This window comes from Cervus canadensis, chromosome 4 (assembly GCF_019320065.1).
Source record: "Cervus canadensis isolate Bull #8, Minnesota chromosome 4, ASM1932006v1, whole genome shotgun sequence".
NCBI classification, from domain to species: domain Eukaryota; kingdom Metazoa; phylum Chordata; class Mammalia; order Artiodactyla; family Cervidae; genus Cervus; species Cervus canadensis.
The window spans coordinates 65270902-65297582 of record NC_057389.1 but is presented as its reverse complement, the minus strand read 5'-3'; the positions used below and the strand labels follow the sequence as shown (position 1 = coordinate 65297582).

Below are 26681 nucleotides of genomic sequence, written 5' to 3'. Positions count from 1 at the left end.
TATTTTTAAAATGTATTTCATTTATAGTTGACTTATGACATTGTGTTACATTTCTGGCATACTGCAACATAATTCAGTAATACATGCATGTATAATAGTTTGTACCTGCGAATCCCAAACTCCTAAGCCATCCCTTCCCCTCCTCTCCTCCCCCTTGGAAATCACAAGTCTGTTCTGTATGTCTGTGAACCTGTTTCTGCTTCGTCGATAAGTTCATTTGTGCCATGATTCCACATGTAAATGATATCATATGGTATCTGTCTTTCTGACTGACTTCACTTAGTATGATTAATCTCTAGGTTGCTGCAAGTGGCATTATGTAAAACATTTTTTATAGCTAAGTAGCATTCCGTTATACACACACACACACACATACACACACACACACACACACACACACACCCACATCTTCTTTATCCATTCATCTGTCAGTGGACACTTGTTTCCATGTCTTGGTTATTGTAAATACTACTACTGTGAACATAGTGGTGAATGTATCTTTTTTAATTATAGTTTTATCTGGGTATATGTCCAGGAGTGGGATTGCTGAATGATATAATTCTATTTTTAGTTTTTTGAGGAATCACCATACTACCTTCCATAGTGGCTGAACCCATTTACATTCCCACCAACAGTGTAGGAAGGTTCCCTTTTCTCCACACACTCTCCAGCATTTGTTATTTATAGACTTTTTAATGATGGCCATTCTGACTAGTGTTAGGTAGTACCACGTAGTTTTGATTTGTTTGTTTTTAGTAATTAGCAATGTTGAGCATCTTTTCATGTGCCTATTGGCCATCTGTATATCTTCTTTGGGCTTCCCTGGTAGCTCAGCTGGTAAAAATCTGCCTGCAATGCAGGGGACCCCAGTTCAATTCCTGGGTTGGGAAGTTCCCCTAAAGAAGGGATATATATTTAGTTGTTCTATTTTTTGCTTGCATTTGTTGTTATTGTTGTTGCTGCTGAGTTGTGTGAGTTTATATATTTTGGAAATTAAGCCCTAGTCAGTCTCATCGTTTGCAAATATTTTCTCCTAGTCCATAGGTTGACTTTTCCTTTTATTTATGACTTCCTTTCCTTTACTAGGTCCCGTTTGTTTACTTTTTGCTTTTATTTCTATTGCCTTGGGAGACTGACCTAAGAAAATATTGCTACAACTTATGTCTAGAGAATGTTTTGTCTATGTTCTCTTCTAGTTCTTTGGTGTTGTGTCTTTTATTTAATTCTTTAAGCCATTTTATGTTACTTTTGGCTATGGTGTGAAAGTATGTTCTAACTTCATTGATTTGCATCCCACTGTCCAGCTTTCCCAACACCACTTGCTAAAGAGACTCTTTTCTCCATTGCATATTCTTGCCTTCTTTGTCAAAGATTAATTGTCCATTGTGGGGTTATTTATGGGCTCTGTGTTCTGTTTCATTGATCCATATGTCTGCTCTTATGTCAATACCACACTGTTGTTGTTTTTAAAATTTTATTTATCTATTTATTATTTTTGGCTGTGCTGGATCTATACTGCTGCATGCAGGCCTTCTCTAGTTGCAGTGAGCAAGGACTACTCTTCATTGCAGTGCACAGATTTCTCATTGCAGTGGCTTCTCATTGCAGAGCACAGGGTCTAGATGTGTGGGCATCAGCAGTTGTGGTGCATGGGTTTAGTTGCTCCAAGCCATGTGGGATCTTCCCAAACCAGGAATCAAACCCATGTCCCCTGCATTGGCAGGTGGATTCTTAACCACTCAACCACAAGGGAAATCCCAATACCACACTGTTTTGATTACTGTAACTTTGTTGTATTATCTGAAGTCTGGGAGGGTTATGCCTCCTACTTTGTTCTTTTTCTTCAGGATTCCACTGGAAATTTTGGGTCTTTTATGGTTCCATCTAAGTTTTAGGATTATTTGTTTTAGTTCTGTGAAAAATGTCATGGGTAATTTGACAAAGATCACATCAAATCTGTAGATTGCTTTGGGTCAGTTCAGTTACTCAGTCATGTCTGACTCTTTGCAACCCCATGGACTGCAGCATGCCAGGCCTCCCTGTCCATCACCAACTCCTGGAGCTTACTCAAACTCATGTCCATCGCATTGGTGATGCCATCCAACCATCTCATCCTCTGTTGTTCCCTTCTCCTCCTGCCTTCGATCTTTCCCAGCATCAGGGTCTTTTCCAATGAGTCGGTTCTTTGCACGAGGTGGCCAAAGTATTGAAGCTTCAGCTTCAGCATCAGTCCTTCCAATGAATATTCAGGACCAATTTCCTTTAGGATTGACTGTTTGGATCTCCTTGCAGTCCAAGGGATTCTCAAGAGTCTTCTCCAACACCAGTTCAATAGCATCAGTTCTTTGGCACTCAACTTTCTTTATGGTCCAACCCTCACATCCATACATGACTACTGGAAAAACCACAGCTTTGACTAGATGAACCTTTGTTGCTTTGGGTAGTATGACCATTTTAAGACTATTAATTCTTCCAATCCTGCAGCCCTTTTCTGCTTGCTAGATGAGATGCTGAGTGATTCACAATTCATTCAATAAAGCCAATTAGATCTTGGAAATTTACCCAGTTGAATTTTTGTTATTTAACACTATCTATGGCCTAAAATGGGCTTCCCAGTTGGTGCCAGTGGTAAAGAACCCACCTGCCAATGCAGGTAGACATGAGAGACACAGGTTTGATCCCTGGGTCAGGAAGATCCCCTGGAGGAGGGCATGGCAACCCATTCCAGTATTCTTGCCTGGAGAATCCCATGAACAGAGGAGCCTGGCAGACTATGGCCCATACGATCACAAACAGTAGGATACAACTGAAGCAACTTAGCACACATGCACACACATGGCCTAAAACACCCAGAACTCCCACTTCCAGGGCACACTGTAAGTTGTACTTCCCACTCCTTTAAAGTTAGGCCAAGTTACTCATTTTGGCAAATAAAAGGTAAATGAAGTGCAAATCTAAGGACCCCCACATGCATTTAACACATCCCTTATACCTTTCTATCCTCAGGCTCCAGGGAGCACCAGAATCATGTGGAGGGCTTGTTTAGTAGGTCCTGGTGCCACCCCCAGAATTTCTGATTCAGTACGTCTGGAATGCTGGGGCCTGAGAACACACATTTCTAACAAGTTCCAGGTGATATTTATGCTGCTTGTCTGACAAATGTACTTTAGGAACAAGGTTTCTAGAAGAATCCTCTTTGGGCCAGAGTCTCTGGGTGATATCTCCCTACTGAGCTATGTTTAAGGTGAAGGACAGGTGAGAAGCAAATATTTTTTCTTTTCTCAGTGCACTGACATTTTCATGCACAAAATTCTTAGATCCCATAAGAACTCATGAAAACAACACTGTTTTGATTAAAAAGTGGCTTGTTCAGCTTTGATTGGGTTCCAGCATACAAATCCTCAGGCAATTAAATCCTCTTTGTGCAGAACTGCCAAAAGGTCCTTGGGCATGTCCTAAGGAACATCCCCCTTGGTCCTCTTCTGGTAATAAAATAGCTACTTCCAAGAAAGAATGCAAGAATTTCCTGGGATGGCAACCTCTCTCCTCTATGTCTTCCATGGGCTCTGCCTATGTCTTGAATTCACCCTGTGGATAGCAAGAAAACAGACCAAAAATGTAGTCACTTACGCTAAGCCCCATGGACTTAATGCTTAGTGTAATTATAGTTTTGGCCTCTCCCAGGAATGAAATTTTAAACCAGTCAACCAGGAATTATCTGGTCATCACTAGTGAAATAATCTGCATGGTGGACGTCTGCAGCCGCCTAAAGGAAGGTGATCTTGCTACAACCAGTCTATTTTTGCCAGTATGTCTTCCCTTTTCCTGCTCCCTTCTGCTTATAAATGTCTTTCATTTGTACAGCTCCTTGGAGCTCCTTTCCATCCACTAGATGGAACGCTACCGGATTCATGAATTATTGAATAAAGGCAGTAAGATGTTTAAAATTTATTCAGTTGAATGTTCTTTTTCACAACTCACAGGATCTGCTTTTCCATTACTGGATATCAAACACTGCTGGAGCCAATGGAGGGCAGGGCATGTCTGAGACAAGATTTATCAGTCATTTCCCTGACAACAGAGCCATAAATCTGGCTAGCAGACGGTTGCAGAATGTACAGAGCTCCAGGAATGGTCCCACCCCTATAAAACTTAGGCCAAGTCAAGATAAGGGAAAGCTATAAATCTGACTTGGCTCAATTAGTGTCCAGGCACCTCTGAGCACCATCTCTGCTACCAGCTCTGTCACCTTGGGGTATTGCCCTCTTCTTATCTCAGGTCCCTCCCTCCAGCTGAGTGCACACACGTATCTTTGTCTTGCTTCCTCTCTTTTATTCCACTTCTTTCACTTTCTCCAGTTCTTGTGGTTTCTCTCTCTATATATATACACATATATATATATATATATATATATATTTATATCAATTTTTTTAATCAATTCAGAAAAAAATAAATAGTATACTGAAGATGACAAGTTAACTAAATACCTGGCTGCAATTTTCTTTAACCTTGAGTTTGGTTTTTGTTGGTGCTGTGAACACATAGCTTTCCTCTCTAAGGGTGACCATCCTAAGGCCTCATGCCTTTCTTGACGGGTCCCTTCCAACTGGGTAGCCACAGTCCGAATGCTAAGTACAACTGTTTGAGAGAGAAGCAGTGACTTGTAATTAGAAGTCTTGGAAATCCTGTCCAACATGAAAGCAGGGGTTGAGTAAGGATCAGCTAGAAGAAGGACAAATGGGAGGAGAGCAGGAGTGCACACTCCCACCCAGGGGTTTGGTCTTCCCAGATGGCGCTAGTCGTAAAGAACCCACCTGCCAATGCAGGAGATACTTAAGACAAGGGTTTGATCCCTGTGTCAGGAAGATCCCCTGGAGGAGGGCATGATAATCCACTCCAGTACCCTTGCCTGAAGAATCCCATGGACAGAGAAGCCTGGTGGGCTATGGTCTATAGCACTGAAAAGAGTTGAACACAACTGAAGTGACTCAGCACGCACACATACACCCAGGGGTAAAGGGGCAGGTGGGCTTCTGGCTTCTCTCTCCAAGAAGAGTGGGAGGCCGAAACCACAGCAGCAACACTGAGGTTAGAAGGAGGGAGAGTGATGTTAGGTGAGGGCCTCTCATCTTCCCCCTAAATAGCGGCAAGTCCTAAAAGCCAGGAAGCCTTTCATGCCAGGAGCTTCCACAAATCACTCCTCCCACAGCCCCACAACACTTGTAAGAATTCCTGCATCACCTCTGGAGAAGGCAAGAATGAAATTCCCTCCTGTTGGATATGGAGAGGACCCTGCCCTTCTAATGTTGTCATGGAAATCATAAGGAGAGAAGAAAAGGGACAGAAAGCATGTGAGATGAAGCAGCAGCTGAGGAAAGAAGAGTTTGCCTTGTCTTGCCAAACTCCACAGCTCTGACCTTTATCCCATCCTAGGTCACAATGATCCCCTGTCCTAAATGAGGGAAAAAAATCATTTTTCCACCCTCTCTTCTGACCTACATCGATGAATAAGCTGATATGTCCCTGTTGTGTTGCAACCACCACCTGCCTCACATGGGGAAGGAGAAACCACTGCCCACCATTCCAAGTTCCTTGACCACAATGGACAGTCATCTCCTCATACCCAAAACAGAAATGTCCAGCATCTTTCCACTAACTCTGGGTTAGGCCTTAATCAACCCTAGTCTTGGAGTTCTCATGCGCTGACCCCAACACATTCACTGTATCACATCCTCCACCGAAACATCTCTGACAGGCCCAGTCTCCTTCACTGGTCATATAATTTCAGTGTTTCTGATAACCTCAGAGATTATCTACCCAGTTCAGACCCACTTCTTGCAGACTGGAACACCAAATCCCAGAGAATCTAAGATGCTCATGCAATGTGCACACAGCCTCTTCTGGCAAAGGCAAGTCAATGACAGCCCTCTGTGGACAGTGGGATCAGTACCTTTCAGTCTTGGGTCACATCTTCCCCCCTTTCACACTCAAGTCTCCTTTTCTTTCTTTTTTTGCCATGTGGCTTTCAGGGTCTTATTTCTCTGACCGGGAGTGAAACCTGCGCCCCCTGCAGTGGAATCATGGAGTTCCAGCCACTGGACTGCAGGGAATTCCCTCAAGTATCCCACTTTAGACCATACATGACATAGAATCACTGTATTGAGTAACATATAGTCACAATGTCTATTGTATTATGTTACGTACTGAGTAAGATAGAGTCAGGAAAGACCCCAGGGGTGACATTGGACCAGTGCTGCATTAAGTCAGAAGAGCCTTGTGGAACTTGGGTGGTGGGATTAATTCAGACTTGGCTGGAAAGCTAGGAAACCTGAAAGGCCTTTGGTCAAAATTCCACATGAGCTGGGCCTCAAGCCACAGGCAGAAATCTAAGTTAAGCAGGGCGGAAATGTATGCAAAGAGTAGCATGAGTATAAGCAAGCCTGTGGGGCAGATGTTCGGTGGAGAGTGCCATGAGCCAGGCCCTGAGAACACCAACATGGGGGTGACACAGGCCCAGGCTAGAAAAGCTCAGGCCAGATTTCAGAAGAGTGAAGCATAGGGACAGGAGGACTGGAAGGCAGGGGCAAGGGGGTGCGGTGGGTCTTCCTGCTACCATCTCCAGCCAAAGGCCAGAGGCTGGTTCAGAACTTGAGTATCCTCAGCTCGACAAACCTCCCAGAGCGTTCTTGACTGCATCCCTCTTTAATGATCTATTTTTTTACTGCCCTGCATCATCTATTAGCTAAGTGTACCCCTGTATTCCTTACCTGTATGTCTGACCCATGGTATATTTTCTGTGTTCCTAGCAAGCCCTACCAGTGTTTGGCAATCTGGAAGATCCTGGTAAATATTTCTTGTGCTAAGTTGCTTTAGTCGTGTCCAACTCTTTGTGATCCTATGGACTGTAGCCCACCAGGCTCTTCTGTCCATGGGATTCTCCAGGCAAGAATACTGGAGTGGGTTGCCATGCTCTTCTCCAGGGGATCTTCCCAACCCAGGAATTGAACTTCCGTTTCTTACATCTCCTGCTTTGGCAGGTGGGTTCTTTACCACCAATGCCACCTGGGAAGCCCAAATATTTCTTAATAAACCACATGGACTTTCGCCAACCAGTGAAATGGTCCCCTTGTTCCCTTAGTTTAGGCTATGACACAGTGTGGTGGGAAAAGTCAATGGGATTTCCCAAGAGGGTAATATGGAAAAAGGGTGAGGGAGGGAAAGGGGCAGAACACTAGAAAGGAAAATAAAAGAAGTGAGCTCTAAGAAGAAACACTAGTATTTCAACAGGCATAGAACATGTGGTCTCAAACGACATGCCCCACAGCAGACTCGCCCCAGCTTTCACCCAGTTGCTGATTCCAAGACAAGCCGGAAGGCAAGAGGCCCATATGGGGACAAGGTTCAACTCGTGGGTATGGACCCCAACCCACACCCCACTGCTCCCAGTCCCTGCTGCCCAGTGCCCAGGAGGCGAGCGTCGTAATGCTGCAGGACTAACGCAATAATGCTGACAGAGCTGGAGACCCAAGAGCTCACTTCGCTGGCTTCCTGGTGGTTGCTGCCCCCTACTGACAGAGCAGGACCATAACAGCCCAAGAAGCCCATCTCCCTGCCACATGCAAGGCAGAGTAAGGAAGACTACAAAAATCACATCCAAATGGGGAAATCCAACCTTCAGTGGGATCTTTATAAAGGGCCTCCTGGTTTGGCACAAGATGGGAAGAGGGCTCCCTTCGTGAATTTCATTGCATTATGAAGCTTCAGAGAACTGCTAACATGGATCACTGATGTGGCATTGTATTGAACACATCTAGATTTTCTCATCATACAGGTCATAAAATTGAAGCATAAATTTGAAAACCACCCCCTGGAGATGTGGAGTTTCTAGGACCATAGATACAGATCCCTATCTCCTAACTGCAGTATTAACAAAGTATAGATTTTCCTAGACCTACAAGGAGGGTACATCCTGACAAACCCATCACAAGTAGAAAATATCCTAAGTGAAAAATGCACTTTGATACACTTAACTGATTGAACATCATAGCTTAGCCTAAACTACCTTAAATGTGCTCAGAACACTTACATTAGCCTACAATTGGGCAAAAACATCTAACACAAGACTATTTTATAATAAAATATTAAACACCTCATGTAGTTTATTGAATACTGTTGTTGTTTAGTCACTAAGTCATGTCCAACTCTTTCCAACCCCATGGACTGTAGTCTGCCACTCTTCTATCCATGGATTACCCAGGCAAGGATATTGGAATGGGTTACCATTTCCTTATCCAGGGGATCTTCCCGACCTAGGAACTGAACCCACATCTCCTGCATTGCATGTGGATTCTTACGCCTGAGCCACCAGGGAAGCCCCTATTGAATACTGTACTGAAAGTGGAAAACAGAATGCCTGTATGAGTATAGAATGGTTCTATGTGTATCAGTTGTCCACCCTCATGATCATGCAGCTGACTGGGAACTACAGCTTGTGGTCGCTGTCCAGCATCACAAGAGTATCATACCACACACCACTAACCCCAGGGGAAAAAATCAACAAAACTCAAAATCTGAAGTAGTTTCTACTGAATGTGTATAGCTTTCTCATCATTGTAGTCAAAAAATCAAAAAAAATTATTGTAGGTCAGGGACCACCTATAACCTGCTATAGATTTGGATCACGCCAGGGAGACACAAAAGCACATTTATTAGGTGATGGGTGCCAGGGAGACTGAGGCCCCATTGCTCACCTGAGGAGGCCATAACTCACAAGTCATTATCACTATGACCATGATGTAACATGTTACAAAAATGGAGAAGGCTCCAGATCCCCATAACTTCACCATCTCTTGCTTACTTTAATTTCCTTTGACCATCCTGACAGTTCCCAGCCTTTTGTCTTCCCAGTAAAACTTCCTAAGAGTTGACTACACTATTCCCTCTACTTTCTCACCTCTAGTTCCTTTTGGCACCTTCACTCAAAGGCTGAAGAGTTTGGACTCGAGAGCAAAGCTGCTCACTTCCTGCTGTGTGGCCTGGTTCCTAACAGACCACAGACCAGTACTGGTCCATGGCCCAGGGGTTGGGGACCCCTGCTCTAAAGTTCAACTGCCTCCATTACCTTCTACAAGGATAAGCGCAGAGGACTGGGCACCCCTACTGTGCCTGTATTCTCATCTATGAAAAGGCAATAGTGGTGGTATCTACCCTTTAATGTGGTCATGGTGCTACATGGGTCAATGCATATGCCTGGTACGTGGGACACACAGTGCAATCCGCTACTCTTACAATAGGGCTGCGGGCACATTTGCCCTGCTCAACCATTAGCGTTAACCCTCCTGTTCTCTCTCCACTATTGCCTCATCTAGTAGGTGATCTTGCACAGAGAAACTGGTAGGCATGGCCAGCCCTTCTTTTGGGGGCTCCTTTGAATGAGGAGCCTTACAGGTCCCACACTGCCACAGACTGCATAGGGAAGCAGGACCCTGGACCCACTTGGCCAAGGACACAGGCCATATACTCAGAGCAGCTTTTCCAGTGATAAAGCAAGTATTTGGCACCCAACTACCTTATTGCATTTATTTCTCAATTAAGAAGTCAGATCAGGAAAGGCAGTCTCACACCTGGACAATCTTGTCAAAGGGTACATGGTGGCTCCTAATGGCCCATCTACCATCTAAGATCACCAGGGTCACTCCTCTGCCCTCCTGTCCCTTTAACTGCTGGCCTTCACCTTGCCCCTTAAAGGTCAAGATACCCATTTCCCACTCAGTTTCTCCCCTTCCTCCTCCCTGTTAGCATCTTCTCCATCCCTCAGTTGACTTGGTCCTCAGCTGGTTATAAATGCAGGCTCACCTCTGGTAGGGCTCAGTTGAAAGCCTTCACTCCACCTCCGCAGCTTTTGAAGTTCTTATCTTTTCCCCAACCTGACTCCACCAGATGTTTCACAGGCTGCCGGTCCAAACGTACTCAAACTCCTCCTGATCCACAACAGGTCAAGCCCTGACTTGAAAGTCACCTTTTACCTATGTTAAATTTTAATTTCAGACAATTGACAACACGTATGTCCTAAACACTGCAGGGAGGCAAAAATACTGTCTTATCTGGAACTCAAGTTTAACTGGGCACCCTGTATATTTGCTAAATGCCATAATCCTACTTGTCCCTCCCCTTTATTTATGCTCATGTCCAGGATTGGCAGCACCATCTCATCTATACCACCAGTGGCTGACACACCCACTCCACCCTGCAGAGATCCCTTCCTGGCTTGCAGATTGGTGGTTGTGGGGGGTGGGGGAGAGTGTTGCCAGACACCACTGACCTGATGTGCATTCACCCCAGCCCTGTGGCCATAAGCCTTCCCTCCTCTCATGGCTGGAAGTTTGATCATTCTCATCCTTCACCTCCCAAGAGACCTTCCCTGACTACTCCATCAAAATGCACCTTGCTTCATTCACCCTGCTCCTCCCTTCTCTCCATCTTCACCCCTTTCTCCTCTTCCCTCCCCTGAAAGGGACAATAAACATTACTGTTACATAAACTATTTTATTTAAATAAAATCAGGGGCAGACCCTTTCCCCCCATACACACAGGCACATGCATGCACGCACGCACGCCCACGTCCTCCTCCATTTTCCCTCCACCCATGGCCACCTCAAACCTGGCAGTTCTCATCATGACCATCCTGTTTTAACCCTGGGACAGGGAGACAACCTCAATTTGAAGGCCTGCTCCCCACCCCCCACCCCCCCTAGTTGATGGCAGCAGCACACAGGCCTAGGCACAAATTCTCCTGTCCAGAGTCCAGCTCTCAGCCCTCCTGGGGTGGGACAGGAGGATCGGTTCCCCAAGGCACCCAGATCCAGTGTAGCTTCCCTGCCTTTCCCCCACACAGCATGGGAGTGCCATCAGACACCTGAAACTGCTCCCTATGGAGGGTGGGTTCCCTCACCGCAGGCCAACCCTGCCCTGTATCAGCAGAGGTTCTGCAGCCAAACCTGAGCATCCCCCAAGAGATCCTGGACTAGGTATGGTTTGGTTTTGGGAAGAGTGAGGGAGAGCAATTGAGCACCAAATTCCCTAACTCCACCCTGTAGAAGAATTCTGAGATTTGGCTCAGCATCCTCTACCCAGAAAAAGTAAACAGACCTAACTCCACAGCAGAAATGGGAAGAGCTTCAGCCGTCAGAACCTCACTACATCTCCACCCCCCCAATATGGACCCACTAGCACCTTGGCAATGTTGGACACAGCCCAGCTGGGGAAACGCAACGCACACAGGAGCCTGTTTGGAGTTGGTAGTGTCCCCTCTGTTGACAATGGGATTGGGCTTCACCTTCCCTGACACCAGTATCCCTCAAGTCCTGCTTTGAGGCACAGGTGGCTTCGGTCATGAGGAGGGAGTACTGAAGGGATGGGTGGTGTCGTCCAGAGGCACACAGTCCTGCAGCACTTCTTACATGTTACCCACGAGCAGGCTGGGACAGAGGATGGGCTGCTGGGCTGCTGGAGGGTTCCGCAGCATCCCAGGAACCACCTGGGAGATGAGTAGGTGGGAGGGGGACCCATCCATTCACTCAAGCTGGGGGGACCAAGATGCTGGGACCCAGATCCAGTGCCCACCTTCTCTGATGCTTTCCCTGTGCCGCCCAGACAAATTTCCCTGAGGGGAAAAACCAGACAGAAGTCAGAAAGAGGGCAGCAGACAGACAGACTATGAAGGACCAACACAGGGAAAGGAGATGTCGGAGCCAAAGATAAGCCTTCTGAAAGGGTAAGGCAAAGAGAGCTGCCACCTGTGGGGGGCAGGGCCAGGTGAGAAAGCCAGGACATATACAACAGACTCAAGACACAGCCAACCTGCCCTCTCTGAGGGAAGCAAGGACCCGAGGAGAGGGAGCTAGGAACCTGCAGGGCCCTCCTTGGGCCAGTGGTGGTATGAATGCATCAGCCACCCTGAGCACGGGGTTACAGGCTGATACTGCGCTGGTGGCGACCTCCACGACCCCCACTCCGAGGACCCAGCTCCTGGCCATCTAGACTGGTGTGGTCCGAGAGACCCCGCAGGTGCTCCACGGAATCGCACTTCTGCAGGTCCGAAGCCACAGTGCGCAGGCTCAGCAGGCTCAGCGTGTCGGTGTCCGGGGCAGGGCCAGGCCCCAGGCTGACGCCCTCCTCCAGCCCTCCACCCTCCGCCCCCTCAATGATCCCGCTGTCCGCATCCTCGCCACCATCAGGCCCAGCCTCCGCCCCCACTGGAGAGGAGCGCCTCTGGCCCGGGGTATGAGCAGGCTGGCCCCGGCGCCGTGCATGAATCTGCTCGCTGATTTGTTCCAGGTTGCGCAAGGCGACTGAGTAACGGGTCTTGGCCTGGGCCACCTGCTGCTCCAGCTCCGTCACCTTGGCCTTGTGCTCCTGCAGAGGGAGGGTCAGAGTCAGGTGACCCTTTGGGCAACTGTCTGAGGCCCCTGGAGCTGCCAAGTCCTCTCAAACCCACTGAGATGTCCCATTCCCAATCTGGGCTCTGCTCATCCCCAACCACTCATCTGCAGTGCAGAACCAACCCTACCCAGCCCCTCTCCACTCCTTTTTCCTGGGATCCTCCTTCCCCAGCAACCTGCCCTGGTCCTTTCTGACATTCCAGGGCCTTCCTCCTAGGTCTTCATTCCCACCCACTGCTTCTCCTCTTCCCATTGTTCCCTTTCCCTATCTGGCCAATTCTTCGCTCCCCATTCTCTCTGGTTTCCGCCAATTTTCACATCTCCTTTACCTCCCTTCTCTGTCAGCATCCATTCTCCAACCCCAACTCCCATTCCTATGGAGTCATTCTGAACATACCTGTCCCACTACACGGGCCTGGTGGATGGCCCAGAGAAACAGACTAGTGTTCCCTCTACCTGCCCTCCCTTCCTAGCCTGCCCCCTCTCCCATCCTTCCCCCGACCCCCACCCCCGTCCCCCACTCAGCTACCTCCAGGATCTGGCTGAACTGGGCCTTGAGCTCAAAGTAGGGCCGGCTCTTGCCAATGGCGCGGCGGAGGGTCTTCTGCAGGGCCTGAACCCGAGCCTCGGCCTGCTGGCACAGCCGCGTCACCCGCTGGTGCTCCCGCTCACCACGAAGCCGCTCTTCCTCGGCCTCGTTCACCTGGGCCAAGTGGGGCGGGGCACACACATCACTGAACACGGAGCCACACTCCTGCCCCTACAGCCTGCCCAGTCTTGTCACTCCAAGTGTTAAACTGCCTACAGAGCCCGGAGACGGCACTGAGCTGCCAAGACACAAGGGAACCCTGGGTCCTCGCGCCTGCCTACTGTTACCCGCACCACCCGCCACCTCAGCTTTGTTGCTGCCAAGAGGTGCTGAGGTCCTCTAGCCCGCGCACGAGCCTGCAGGAAATGTCCATCCATCTGTGACACATCTGCCACATCACGGTTCTCAGAGCTCAACCTTGGGGGTTGGGGGGAGGGAGGAGCCTCACTGGGAGAGCCACAGCTCTGCACTGGGTTCTCCAGGTTTCCACGTCCAAGCAGCTAACAGGCAAGGGCTCCAGCCACCGCATCCACCAAGACCAAGGAGTCGACCTCACACACACACAGACTCAGCAACCCCTCCCCCAGGGCTGTGTGAGTTCCAGAGGAGTGGAACTCCTGCCCTCATGTGACCCATGGGCCTGGACTAAGGAGGAGCACACAAAAAAGCTTGAGACATGACCACTCATCAGGAGCTGACACTTACTCCTACAAAATAAATGACTGTGTCCCCTCAAAGTTTTTTTTTTAGGTGTTTTGTTTTTTAACTGTGGACCATTTTTAAAGTCTTTATTGAATTTGTTACATTGTTTTATCTTTGGTTTTTCAGGCCACCAGCCATGTGGGATCTTAGCTCCCCCCACCAGGGATCAAACCCACACCTTCTGCACTGGAAGGTGAAATCTTAACCACCAGAGAAGTACATGCCCCACCCCATCCCCCTGCAAAAAAAAAATTCTTGTGTTGAAATCCTAACCTTAATGTGGGCCCTCTAAGAAGTGATTAGCTCAAGAGCAGGGAGCTCTCATGAATGAAATTATCTGCCTTATAAAAGAGGCTTCAAAGAGCTCCCCCAGTCCTTCAGCCACGTAATAATACAGTGAAAAGACAGCTGGCTGTATGGGAAGCAAGAAGCAGGCCCTCAGCAAACACCAAATCTGCCTGTGCCTTGATCTTGAAATGTCCTAGCCTCCAGAAAATAAACTTTTGATGTTTAAGCCACCCAGTCTGCTATTCTGTAGTAAAGCCAATGGACTAAGACACTTGCTCTTTACAAGGTGAAGGTGGGAGACTAGAGCTGATGCCAGGGATCCTCCCACTCCTCAACCCTCACAAAAGCAAAGCCAAAGTCTCTCAGTCATGGCCAACTTCAGGCCAGAATACTGGAGTGGGTGGCCTTTCCCTTCTCCAGAGGATCTTCGCAACCCAGGTATCGAACCTACGTCTCCCACATTACAGGTAGATTCCTTACCACCTGAGCCACAAGGGAATCCCCATAGAAAAGACTGGAAATAATACACAGGGTATACTTCAAGAACCAAGGTACACTGGCAGAGCTCAAAAGCAAGAAAGGAAGAATATTCAGAAAATAGAAACAAAGGGTCACAGCTAAACATAACAAAGGAGAGTTGAATCCAGAGCATTCAGGAATGAACTACTACTTGAGTCACTCCCACATCTGGAGGCAAGATTCAAGAAGAGCCAAGAAGGACCTTCTAAGTCAAAAGGAAGTATATATGGGACACACTGGAGGCCAAATAGGGCAGAGAGCTAGGACCAGACTTTTCCTGAAACAGAATCAAAACTGAGGGAAGGCAGGAGCAGAAGAGAGACAGAAAGGAGTGAGGAAGGTGACAGGATTCAGGGAAAGCAAACAAAGCACTAGAACTGGCGGAAGGGACCAGCTGGCACTGCCTGGCTCACCTTGCAGGTGGCGTGGTTGAGCATCTCCTGCCACGTGGGGTCCAGCCGGTTCTTGTCAGCCATGACGCCCTGCTCAGCCACAAACACCATCTCCCGGGCAGCGTTGTGCATGCTCACAGCCCGCTCATACCGCAGTGCTGCCTTCTGTGTCTCCTGCTGGGCCTGGGAAGGGGGGGTGGGGAAGGACCACCAGGAGAGTGAGCTGCAAAGGACCCCTGGCTGCCTACGGAGACCCTCCCTGGGCAAGGACGAGAGAGAAGGAAAAAGGCCCACTGTAATGTTGGCTTCACCCCGCAAACTGCACTAAGGATAAGTGCTGAGGAAGCAAAATTCTACAAAGAATATGTTGCAAGGGTATAGCTAAGAGAAGAAATACATGTAGAAATAGGACACTGCCAGTGGAGGGCAAAGTGTATAAAATCCAGCATTCTCCAAGGCTGCTGGACTTTTGCCCTAGGGAAAACAAAGAAAAATCCACACCTTTTACTTGGAAGGTGGTTAGTTGATGGTTGAGACCATCAGCTCCAGTCCAGCAGGTTAAGCTGAATGAAATAACCAGACAACTGCTTGGAGATATTCATCATAAACATAGTTACCAAACAAAATACTAGAAACAAACCTAAGTTTTCAGTTACAGAAAACTGGTTAAACAAATAATAGTACATAAGAAAATCTTAAATTCCTAAAAACAATGGCATGGATGGGTAAATCTTGACATGGAACTATGTCTTCAAATAATAAAGAGATAAAAACACTACGTGTGTGATTCCATTTTGGCAGGATATATTAAAAAAAATTTTTTTTCAGAGATTATTTGTGCTGTATTAATCACATTTTTATTTTCTATGTTTCATGATGTTTTGGTATCTTGGAGGCCTTGCTGGCCCTTCTAGGGCTGCCTAATTTCTAGAGACAGTGAACTACTCTGTGAGCACACTTTTTATATGTAAATCCAGCAATCTGAAGCCCATCACCTCCTTTATCTAACTCTCTTAAGCCAGTAGTTCCCCTGCTCTAAATCACTGAAAGGCTAGGTACCAGAAAACTAGAGACCTTCCCCATAGCCCAGAGCCTGCCTCTGTTATTCAAACTGGCCAATCCTAAATTTGCTCAAAGCTGCCTACCCTGTCTTATCCACTCCTTCCCACGAAAACAACAATAAAGGCTCTACAATAAAAGCTCTGAGATAAACTTTCCCCTCACATTTTCTGCCTCCTCACCCACTCAGGTGCTTCCCCATGTAGTCCTGAATAATCTGACAGGCTCTATTCTCTTAGGAACTAAGTAATAAACTTTTTTAAGGCAGTTGTCTCTGTGTCTGTCACCTTCATACTTGATTAAAACAACTTTCAGGTACAAAAATCACAAAACATGCATGAGGTTGAATCTGCGGAAGATTCTGGTTCTCTTATCTTGTTTTATAGTTACAAGTTACACTTACAGCCTTCTAATAGTGACACCATATTATTTATATAAAGAAAAATTTTAAAAGAAGGAAAGGGCGTAAACAAGTGGAGAAGCAAGCAAAGAGAGCATGAATCAAAGGGGATACAAGAGGAAAAGATGACTAGAAAAGGTGATCTGTCTCACACCCCATACAGAGACAGAAGACTACAGGGCCAGGCTCTGCATGCAGCCCCCCACCCTAGAATGTAGGTCAGCTGGCCGTACCTCCTTAGCCAGCCGCCGAGCTTCATAGTAGGGCCGGGCCTTCTCGATGCAGCTCCCTAAGTGGGAGCCCTGCGTGTTGAGCTTCCTTGCTGACTCCTGCAGGATCCTCCGGTAGGTGGTTCTGGCCTCCTGGCAAAAGGATAGGGACACGGGCAGAGGGAGGCACGCGCGTGGGTCCTAACCCCTCTTGTTTTTCATACATGCCCCTTCCCCTGCCACTGTACTGAAAGAGGACAGAAAATGATGAAAGCACCTCTGGAACCAGCCCAAGAGTGTGATGAAAAGGAGTATCACTCACATCCAGCTGCAGCTCCACTTGGTTGATTTCCTCGCTGGCCTGGTTCAGATGCTCCAGCTCCTCCTGACACAGAGAGAGGCAGAAAGTTAGAGCAGCAGAGGAAAGCAGCCTCATATGAACCAGGCAGGGCAGGAAAATGGGCACAGAGGGAAAGTCCAGCCAAGTAGTGAAGGGAAGAAATGGAACAGGAGGTCACTGTCAAATGCCTTCTTGTCAGAGATCTAGTAACATACAGCCTCTTGTAATCCTCACAATTCCACCTCTATATCAAGTAGTAAACCCCCATTTTAAGGACAAGAGAATTGAGGTTGGAAAACTCCAATGCACACAACACAGTGGCAACAAGTCTGTCGCCATCAGACTGCACCACCACCTCCTTCTCATACTCCAGCCAGGAGTCTCCTCAGAGCTAATGGTCTCTGTCCCAGGCAAGGAGAAACCCCTGGGCCCTACTCACCCGGCATATTTTTACTACACACTTAGACACCCAGCACCATGAAACCTAGAATTTAGAGCACAAAGATGCAGCAGCTCACAGCCCAATAGTAAGCAACAGGCCCTTGGTGGTGTGAGGAGCCATAGGAGAGGGGGGCATGATAAGGGCTGGGAATCAACAGGAGAGCAGGTGACCGGGGCAGGCAGGCTGTCAGGAGAGAAGCCAGAGAGGCTGGGGCACAGGGACACGATACTCGGACTTCTCCCAACGGCAGGGGCAACCCCTCAGAGCTTGATGCCCCCGGTGGTTTAGGAAGGCAGACTTGGGCAATGTAGGGAAAGCTTGGAGGGGCCAGAGAGACAAAAGTGGAGGCTGTCTGTAGTACTTCAGGTGGGAGAGGAGAGGGCAGATCCCTGGGAAATCCAGGATGCAAAATCATTAGGACTTCGTGACAATTAAGGTCAAGATTAGGGAAGAACACGTGGTTCAAGAGACCTCTAACTGCTTGGGCAGTGGTGACAGGACCCCAGGCCCCCACAGAGTAGATCCTATGGCAAGGAGGGAGAGCCTCAGGAAGAAGTTCTCCAGTCACACTGGCCTGAACTCCTCACTGGCCCCAAGCACTGGCTAAAGACGCAAAAGCCACCCGTGCCTTTCAGTGGCAGGGAGGGTGCTGGCCATGAGTATCCTCCCCTCCCCTTGGTCAAGTTCCTGGGGCCCAGGGAGCCAGTGACACTCCCGAGGAGGAGCAGTGCCTGGAGAGATGCGTGGTGCTCAGCTATAGCGTCCTCCTCCAGGAGCCCTGGACAGGCCAGCAGTAGCCAGCCTGGTGTCTGCTTGCTGCCTATGGCCAAGCCCTACATTCCACCTGCACCGGGCAGTGAGGAACGCTGCCATCACTGCTCCTGCATACTTCGCCTGGCTCTTTCAAAAGCCCACTGTGGGATCCTTTAGTCCTTTTATTTCTGTACCTCACCTCAAGCTCTAAAAGATTTGAGTCAGCAAGTAAGAATGCAAGAAATCAAGTTATATGCTCTAATTACAGTATAAGATAGAACACAAAGGAGGAAACATATAACAAAACCAGGAACAATGATATGAAAATACACATACTCACAACAATGTAGACTCTGCCTCAAAGAGGACCACAAACTTGTCTCTAAACTTTTCAGAACAGAGATATCTGACAGAAATATAATGTGAGCCTTATGTGAAATTTTTAGTTTTATAAAAGCCACATTTGTAAAAGAAAGAAAACCACCAAGATGAAATTTTAACAGTACATTTCATTTAACTCAATATATCTAAAATAATAACAGTTTCAACCTGTTATCGACATAATATTGTAACTTTTTTTTTTAAACCATGGCTTTGAAATCCACATGCATCTGACCTTAGAGCACACCTTAGCGTGGATAGTCGCATGTGGCTCCTGTACTGGTCTGTGTAGATCTAGAAGTTAGTGCACAAGATCCACTGATTAGTCACACAACTCAGTGCTCATACGGTAACAAGTGGCCACTGTGGAAAACAGGCAGCCGGTTCTCTGGCTCAGAGAACCCCAGAGGAAGCCTGGGGCAGTGCCAACACCACCCTACACACACACAGTCTTGAGTTTCACGGTGCCTTCCTGACAAGAACGTCACTTTCAGCTAATGAGATCACCACAAAGAAACTGTCAGAAAAGACAATTCCTGTCTGGGTGAGAGGCAACTGGGCCCTCTTTGGGCTCTGCTTTCTGTGGCTGGACTTGGCCCACAGGGGATTTCAGATAATCTAAGGGAGGAGGTGACCAGTCCTTTCAGCAGTTCCCACTGGAATACTCTCTATCTCAACCCATTCACATTTGATAGACAAGAAACAATAGGGCAGGGAATCAGGGATGGAGTTGGGACCCAAGACCTGACCTATGATCTGGCTTTCTGCTACTGTTGATTACATTCCTAGGACTACTGAAGTCCTTAGACGGATGCCTCAAAGACAGGAGTACCACCACCTAAGAAAACCACCTACAGTCCTGGTAAGATAATAATAATTTTGGGGAGAAGAGGAAGAAGTGGGGAAAAGGCACCTATAACATTCCTCTGAGTGAACCAAGGTCTAAGACAGGATCCCATTTGGTTCCACAGCCCAAAGCACTCTCAGACCCTGACAAGATCATCAGAGGAGTGAATGGCAAGTCATCGTCACTGGAAAGAAAACAAAAGACTTTGGCTCTTGGTCTACAGAAGCAGGAATATATGTCTTTCTACACTGAAACTTGTACCCATGAAGCACGTCCAGCAATTTAAAAAGGCTTCCTATTAACTCTGAGGTCTGCTCCTCAGAGTCACAAAGCTCTAACAGGACAAGGAGACTGGGGAGAGAGCAGGGTGGAGGGCAAAGGATTAGGGGATGAGGGTAGCCAGGCTGAGGCAAACCCAGGGCAAAGCACAGCAGGAAGCCAACAAGCACCCAGGGCTCTGCTTTGGGCCACTGGCGACACATTCCATTTGGCCTGCTGCACCAGGGACTCCTGGCACCTGACTGAAATCGAATTCGAGGAGGATGAAGCCTGAGTCAGCATTCACCATCCATCAGTGAGCCTGCAGCCCGCAGGGAGGGTGACCTTCCCGGAGCACACCAGGCTGATGCCCAGGATGCCAGGCCACTGAGTCAAAGGCAGTTAGGAGACAGATGCTGTTGCCCAACTTGTGCAAGCCATTAAAACACTCAAGCCCAAAATGAAGTATAATCTCATAAATTGTGTTGTACACCCGAAATTTATATAATACCCTAAATCAAATATTGATATATCTTGATTAAAAAAAAAAAAACCCAAGTCCCCAGTCAGTCAGGAGGATTGGGGTGATCCATGACCTAAAGACTTAGAAATAAAGTAAAAATGACCTCCAGAGCAAGCTAAACTAAACATTTCAGACAATCCAGAGATTGCAAAGTCACTCCGAGGAGGAGGAGGTGAATGAAAGCATCTACTTACCTGAGGAAAGAAATGTGTCCATCACAAACAGGGCTGAGAAAGGTCATAGGAGAGAAGACCCAGGCCCATCCCAGTACTACCCTCCTCTATTCCTTCCTGTCACTGGGACCCTGCCTCTCAGAAAGCTAAGGCCCAGCCTGGATGCCTCAGAAAAACTGTGTTGAGGTCAAGCACACAGAGACATCCAGTGGACTTCCCTGGGATGCAGCACACTTCAGGTAGGCCTACAGCTGGCAACCACCTGGCTTCCCTCCAACTTCCAGAAGGATTCTAGACAACTTCCAGACAAGAAGGCACAAGCTGCCTGTCTGCCAAGAATCCCCATTCCCCACGCCAGAAAGAGCCTGGCCCTAAAGGACCACTTCTGGGAGTTCCAGAAAATACCTGAAGAGGGTCTCCATCTTTGGACTATCCTTGGATCAGTGGACTCACCCAGGCCACCAGTCATAACTTCTCACCCCAAACAAGAGAAGAATGTCTGGCCGAAGCTCAGGAACAAGTGTTTCTAAACTTTCCTGATAGGTACTGATGGATCTGTGGGTAGAGACCCACTGAATGCACCAATCTATTTAAAGTGCTAAAACACAGGATCAGGATAACATGATCTTGCACACTGTCAACACTAGTGTTGCCAACACTACAAAGAACAACACTGTAGTGTTGCCAACACTACAAAGAAACTCAAAAGACACATACCCAATGTCTTTCTCATCTAGAAGAGCCCAAACTCAGAGCTGAAGGCCACCAGCCTTCACCATGAAAGGCGCTCCTCACATCAAGCTGCCTCTCCCACACAGCAAGAAGACGCTGCATCTCTGCTGAGGCCAGAGAACTACACCAGTCTCATCAGCGAGGGAGGCCTCTAAAATAAGACCTTGCCTCCCTACATAACCTACAACATTCCACAACGTGCCTCTTGGTTTAGCAAGAGAGACTAGGGTCCTCCTGTCCCTCTTGCTTCATTAACACTGCAAGCTCACTGAAGGCAAGATGAATCTTACTCTCGCTCAATATTCTCGGACCCTTACAGAGTTCACCCAATACAACTGTCGATGATGATGGAAATGTTCTACATCTGCCCTGCCAGCAACACCTGAGGAACTGCATTTTTTTTTTATTGATTCTTAACTGAATTTAAATATCCACATGCAGCTAGTGACTACTTTATTGAACAGCGCAGCATGAAAGCTGCCTTTTCACACCACCACTTTTGCCTGTGTAGGCAATGGAAAAATACACAGGAGCAGAAGCAACTGAGCAAAGAAATCACAACTGATTCTCCTCCTGAGTGGAGCAAGGAATGATGCAGAGGGGAATATGAAGGATATCAACAGGCCCTCCTCCCTGACAAACAGAGATCTCTTTCTCAAAGCAAGACCTACAAACTTTCATCAAAGACAGGCAAGAGAGTTTGTAAAAGAAAAGAATCACAGGACAGGGTCAGAGCAGAGTGGCAAAGAGCTGTGCAAATAAGCTAGACCAAGCTTCCATGTTACAAGTGAAGAAAAGGAGGCTTGAAAAGGTTATGTAACTTACATGAAAATCACAAATCATAGGGCTAGAAGAGGCTTGAATCTCAGCCCAAGGTTTTTTTTTCACTACAACTTGTTTCCTAGGCGGACAACAAATCTATATAGAACTAGCAGGAGAAATTGAGTTGTTTTCAATGCAATGCCCATGAAACAGAGCAGAAATAAATTACTGACTCATGCCAGTAAACAAATGGCTCACCACTACTACGCTATCAGCACAGACAGTTTCCCCACACATGTCCCAGGAAACTCCACCAAGAGAAAGCAGGAAGAATGCGAGGAGTAGCTTTGAAACCTTCCTGACTCACTAAAGTAACCTAATAAAGGTCTGTTGACAGAGAAGCCCAGGAATGAGAGCGCTGGGAGGCTCTTGCTCACCTGCAGAGGTGTGAATCACTGCCACATCAGAATCTGTGGGATGCTACCATACCAAACAGCAGACTCAGGCCCCAAACATACAGGAGCACCCCGGCTCTCACCTACCTAAACAGCTTCTCCAGGGAACTCTTCCCTGCCACTGTCCAGAAACACCACAATCCAGCCTCAGCTGGTCATGCATCTACTGCGTGTGCGGCCTGTCCTCCTCCTCCACGGCCTCCTTCACAAAGTTCTGCCCCTCTACCAACTAGTAAATGCTCCAAGGCAAACAGATCAGCTCCTCCACTCGTTTGACTGACCCAGTATCCTCAAAGCAAGAAATCTGTATTATGAAGGATTGACCGCACCTGATATAACTCTCTGCACACATCAGATTTCGTTACAGGCCTACGCCTGGTGCCACCTTTGTAAGACATGAAAAGTCTCACCTTTCACAAATAAGAATGTCCCTGGGAGGCAATGATAAGAAAGCAGAAGAGGGGAAAAGATTCAAAATTGCCTCCAATCTCAAATACATCTTCTCTCACATCCCATTCCAAATACGCCAGGGGGTTGTTGAGCCCCTTGGCATATTTGGAAAAGAAACAACAGTTCTACTCTCTTCTGACCTAAAGTGTGCTTCCTACACCTACTGCCAATTTGTCACTTCAATTTATCAGTAAAGCCAGCAGCAACACATCCCAGGCACTCAGGCCCAGCCTCTCTCTGTACTCCCACCTACACAACTCTTTCAGCACTTGTGACACTACACTACAATGATTTGTTGACAATCGTTGTTTTCCTTTCCTGCCCCAGTGCACTGGGAAAAGAGTAAGTCTAACTCATTTATCTGACAGTTCTTCAGAAAAGCTAGAATCTAATTTCCCTGTCCTCCCCCAGCTCAGTCTTCTAACCTGTATTCTAGGATCCAGTTCTTCTTCTTCTCTTGGGGACAATTTGGCTTCACTGCTGTTGCTTCCGCCTCCTCCAGGCTCCTCTGCAACTGGGCTCCGAGGGACTTCATCCTCTACAACCTCAGGCCGAAGCTCCCCTTGTGGGGTCTCCCGCCCCCCTGGAATCTGCCTGAGTTCAGCCATGCTGGCAGGGAGAAGGCACAGCCCTAAGCATAAAAGAGGACTGACATGCTGGGACCAGGGCCCCAGCTTGGGGCTTCCTGGGCTCTGGGTGGCAAGAAGGGTTTCTCTTCTCAAAGGGTGGAAACAGGACACAAGAAGAACCTCAGACTCGGTTAGAGGCCGAGATTCAAGTGGCCAGTGGGGTCCCAAGAGCTATAGCTTTGTATATGCAAAAGTCCTTCCCTCCCCGTCACAGGGAGTCCACCAGGAGAGACCCGGAGCAATAGCTCCGAGGCGGGGGGCAAAGGGGGCCTGGATCCTGGGCCGAGGCCTGCGAGGAGGAGCACCATTCGGGAGGGCGGAGGCAGGCGCCTCCAGGCTGTGGTGGCAACTGGAGAGAGAAGGCTGGGCCTGAGCAGAGGCTGCTGGCTAAGAGTCTCTGAGGAGCTGCAGGGGAAACAATGGCCAAGTACACGGTCAGCATTCGAACGTCGGCTACCAGCCTCTTTCCATCCCTCAGCCTCCCAAGGACTTTACTACCTTCCTCCCACACCTCCACATTCCGACCAACCCCCTCAACTCCTTTCCCGCGTCCCAGGATCTCTGGGCCCAGCCCCTCCCCACCAGCGCCTTCCAGACTTCCCTCCGCATCCAAATCCTCTCCATCATTTCCCCCAACCCTTCCCCAGCCCGCGTCATTCCACCCCAGTCTGGCTTTGCAGATCACCTTTTAACCCCCAGCCCCACCCCACCTCCTCTTCTCTCTCCAATTCTGCGGACAACCCGAGCCTCGCATCTCCAGCCCCCGCTCTTCCTAAATCACAAGGACCCTGGCTGGCCGCAAGCCTCCTACACAGCCAGGCGCAAAGCCCGCCCTCTGTTCGACTTTACCTCAGTTTACCTTCCCGTGCGCGGATCTCCGCTGCAAACAATCTTCCCCCGCCCTCCCCGCAACAAGCTGGTCCAACCAAATACAACGAGGCCGAAAGGAAACGGAAATACATCATCCTGTTAAAAAAAAAAAAAAACGCCTTTCTTCCCTCTCGCCCCTCCCTCTCACGCTCTCCTGCTAACCAGGTCACGTCTGGATTCCTCAACGCTCATCTACTCCTAGCCTTCGTTTTCCGTACAAAATGGTGTCTCACGGCGCTGACTCTCACCTTACATTGCCTCCAACCCATTCTCTACCACTGATAAATGAAACTGAAATACGGGAGGGTTGTGCCGAGAAAAACTACGGAGGATAATGAAAGTCGAGAGACCGAGGTGAATAGGGAAAGGTTGGAAATTAAAGGGAGATTAGACAATTGCCTCAAAAGAGTGCTGCCATCTTGCTTTACGGCGCCGTGTTCTGGCTGCACCCAAAACCGTTTCCGGCCTCGCCCCGGAAGTCGAAAGTGGGCTTGTGGGCATCCGGCAGCGGTGGCACTTGTCTGCTGGAGTCCGGCTTCAGCGGACTGTGCTCCGGGAAGAGGGGTTGGTTTTTCAGAAATAACTCCCCTTATTCAAGTGAAAGGGTTTCCCTGGTGGCTCAGATGGTAAAGAATCTCCCTGCAATGCGGGAGACCTGGGTTCAATCCCTGGGTTGGGAAGATCCCCCTGGAGAAGGGGATGGCAACCCACTCCAGTATTCTGGCCTGAAGAATTCCATGGACTGTATATAGTCCATGCAGTCGCAAAGAGTCAGACACGACTGAGTGACTTTCACTTTCACTTTAAGGGACTTCCCCGGTGGTCCAGTGGCTAAGACACTGACCTCCCAATACAGAGGGCCCAAGTTCAATCCCTGATCAGGGAGCTAGATCCACATGCGGCAACCAAGAGTTTGGGATTCCCTGGTAGCTCAGACAGTAAAGCGTCTGCCCACAATGCGGGAGACCCCGGTTCTATCCCTGGCTTGGGCAGATCCCCTGGAGAAGGAAATGGCAACCCACTCCAGTACTCTTGCCTAGAAAATTCCATGGATGGAGGAGCCTGGTGGGCTACAGTCCATGGGGTCGCAAAGAGTCGGACACGACTGAGTGACTTCACTCTCACTTTCTTATTCAAGTGAAGTCAGTGGTTCCCTTAGTTAGTAACAAAGTCTAAATGGCAGCTCTGATACGTTCTCTCTTGCCGGCGTCCTCCCCATGGCTCTGGCGCTGCACTTCGCCATCACCTCCCCGAACCAGGCTCTGTCCCTCTGAACGTCGTTGCAGTGGTATCGCCGATTAATCCGTGAGCACTGATTAGAAGTTTTGTTATCTGAATTCAGTGCTCTCGTGCACTCTGTTCAAAAGCCCACGAGGAAGAGGAGTTTGTTACATGGTTTTGTGAAAGGATCTGACTTAAAGTCACCACTTCTCAGTGTCACCAGGAGAGACCTGAAAGGAAGGCTTCAGGTTGGAAGGTTTACTTTTGCTAAAGACTTAACTTCCTCTGAGGTGAAGAAGTCAAATGGGCTGAATTTTCCATCTTCCTTTGTGCATCCCTCCCTCCATCCCCTCACCCCGTGAATAAACAAGTAAAAAAAAAAAATTTTTTTTAAGTAGACCCAAATATATTTTTAAGTAATTTAAAAGTGATTTTCTTCCCCCCAAATTGGAAATATATTTTTTAAATTCCAGAATTGACTTTTCTCCAGTGAATCAGTGAGACCCTAAGTAGCAATTCTAAGTAGATAAATCTGATAGATAATAATGTCTCATATCATACTTCCAGGCAAGAATACTGGAGTGGGTTGTCATGCCCTCCTCCAGAGGATCTTCCCAACCCAGGGATCGGACCGGTGTCTTGTCTCCTACTTTGGCAGGCAGGTTCTTTACCACTAGTGCCACCTGGGGAACCCCTCATCATGTATGGATTGTAATGTAATCCGCAGAAGTTTTTCTGCTAGGTTTGGATAATGTTTCAGGTGGGAAGAGGTTAGGGAGAGCTGTGCACTGGCTTGTTTTATTGAGGCCGGTATAAACATTATGAGTTTTGTTGTTTTGTTTTTTTTTTTCAGAGCAGCACTATCCAATAGACCTACCTGCAGTGATGGAAATGTTTTATATTAGCTCTGTGCCATATGTAAGCTGAGCATTTGAAATGGACCTAGTATTATTAAGTAAGTGCATTTTTAAGTTTAATTTAAATAGCCATGTGTAGCTATTGATTCCATTATTGGACAGCACGATTCTAGAGCATGCCTTTCCAATGTAATCTTTTCCAGGCAGGTAGTGAACCTCTGTCTATGACAAAACAAATGTCTCTCACTCTCCACTCTCCTTTCTCTCATCTCTATTTCCTCACCTCTTGTTTATTTCTGTAGTCTGACTTCTGCTCCTGCCACAGAAATGGCAGGGATAAGCTCTGAGTATCACCAAGTGACTGACATCTGACAATGGGTTGTTACTTCT

At 47.9% G+C, this 26681-nt stretch overlaps 1 protein-coding gene across 2 annotated transcripts; it reads right to left on the bottom strand.

Annotated features, from left to right (window-relative positions):
* Positions 1-10529: 10529 nt before the first annotated feature.
* SH3BP5L (SH3 binding domain protein 5 like) lies at positions 10530-24309 on the bottom strand. Of its 2 annotated transcripts, none has more exons than XM_043465662.1 (7): positions 24193-24309; positions 23140-23748; positions 16921-16983; positions 16623-16751; positions 14952-15113; positions 12970-13143; positions 10530-12414 (listed from the first exon to the last, which is right to left on the bottom strand). In XM_043465662.1, the coding sequence occupies exons 2-7, from the start codon at positions 23320-23322 to the stop codon at positions 11968-11970; spliced, it is 1158 nt and encodes a 385-aa protein (XP_043321597.1). In that variant the 5' UTR covers positions 23323-23748; positions 24193-24309; the 3' UTR covers positions 10530-11967. The 2 variants fall into 2 exon arrangements, with proteins under 2 accessions (XP_043321597.1, XP_043321598.1); XM_043465663.1 differs by having other exon boundaries at positions 24203-24309.
* Between the last annotated feature and the right edge of the window lie 2372 nt (positions 24310-26681).

Bases quoted from the DNA above. Each gene is read 5' to 3' on its own strand.
- SH3BP5L (XM_043465662.1), bottom strand. From the start codon at position 23,322: ATGGCTGAACTCAGGCAGATTCCAGGGGGGCGGGAGACCCCACAAGGG. The intron at 15,114-16,622 runs GTACGGCCAGCT...CCCCCTTCCCAG, and splicing joins CTCGGCGGCTGGCTAAGGAG to GCCCAGCAGGAGACACAGAA. The intron at 12,415-12,969 runs GTAGCTGAGTGG...CTCCCTCTGCAG, and splicing joins AGTTCAGCCAGATCCTGGAG to GAGCACAAGGCCAAGGTGAC.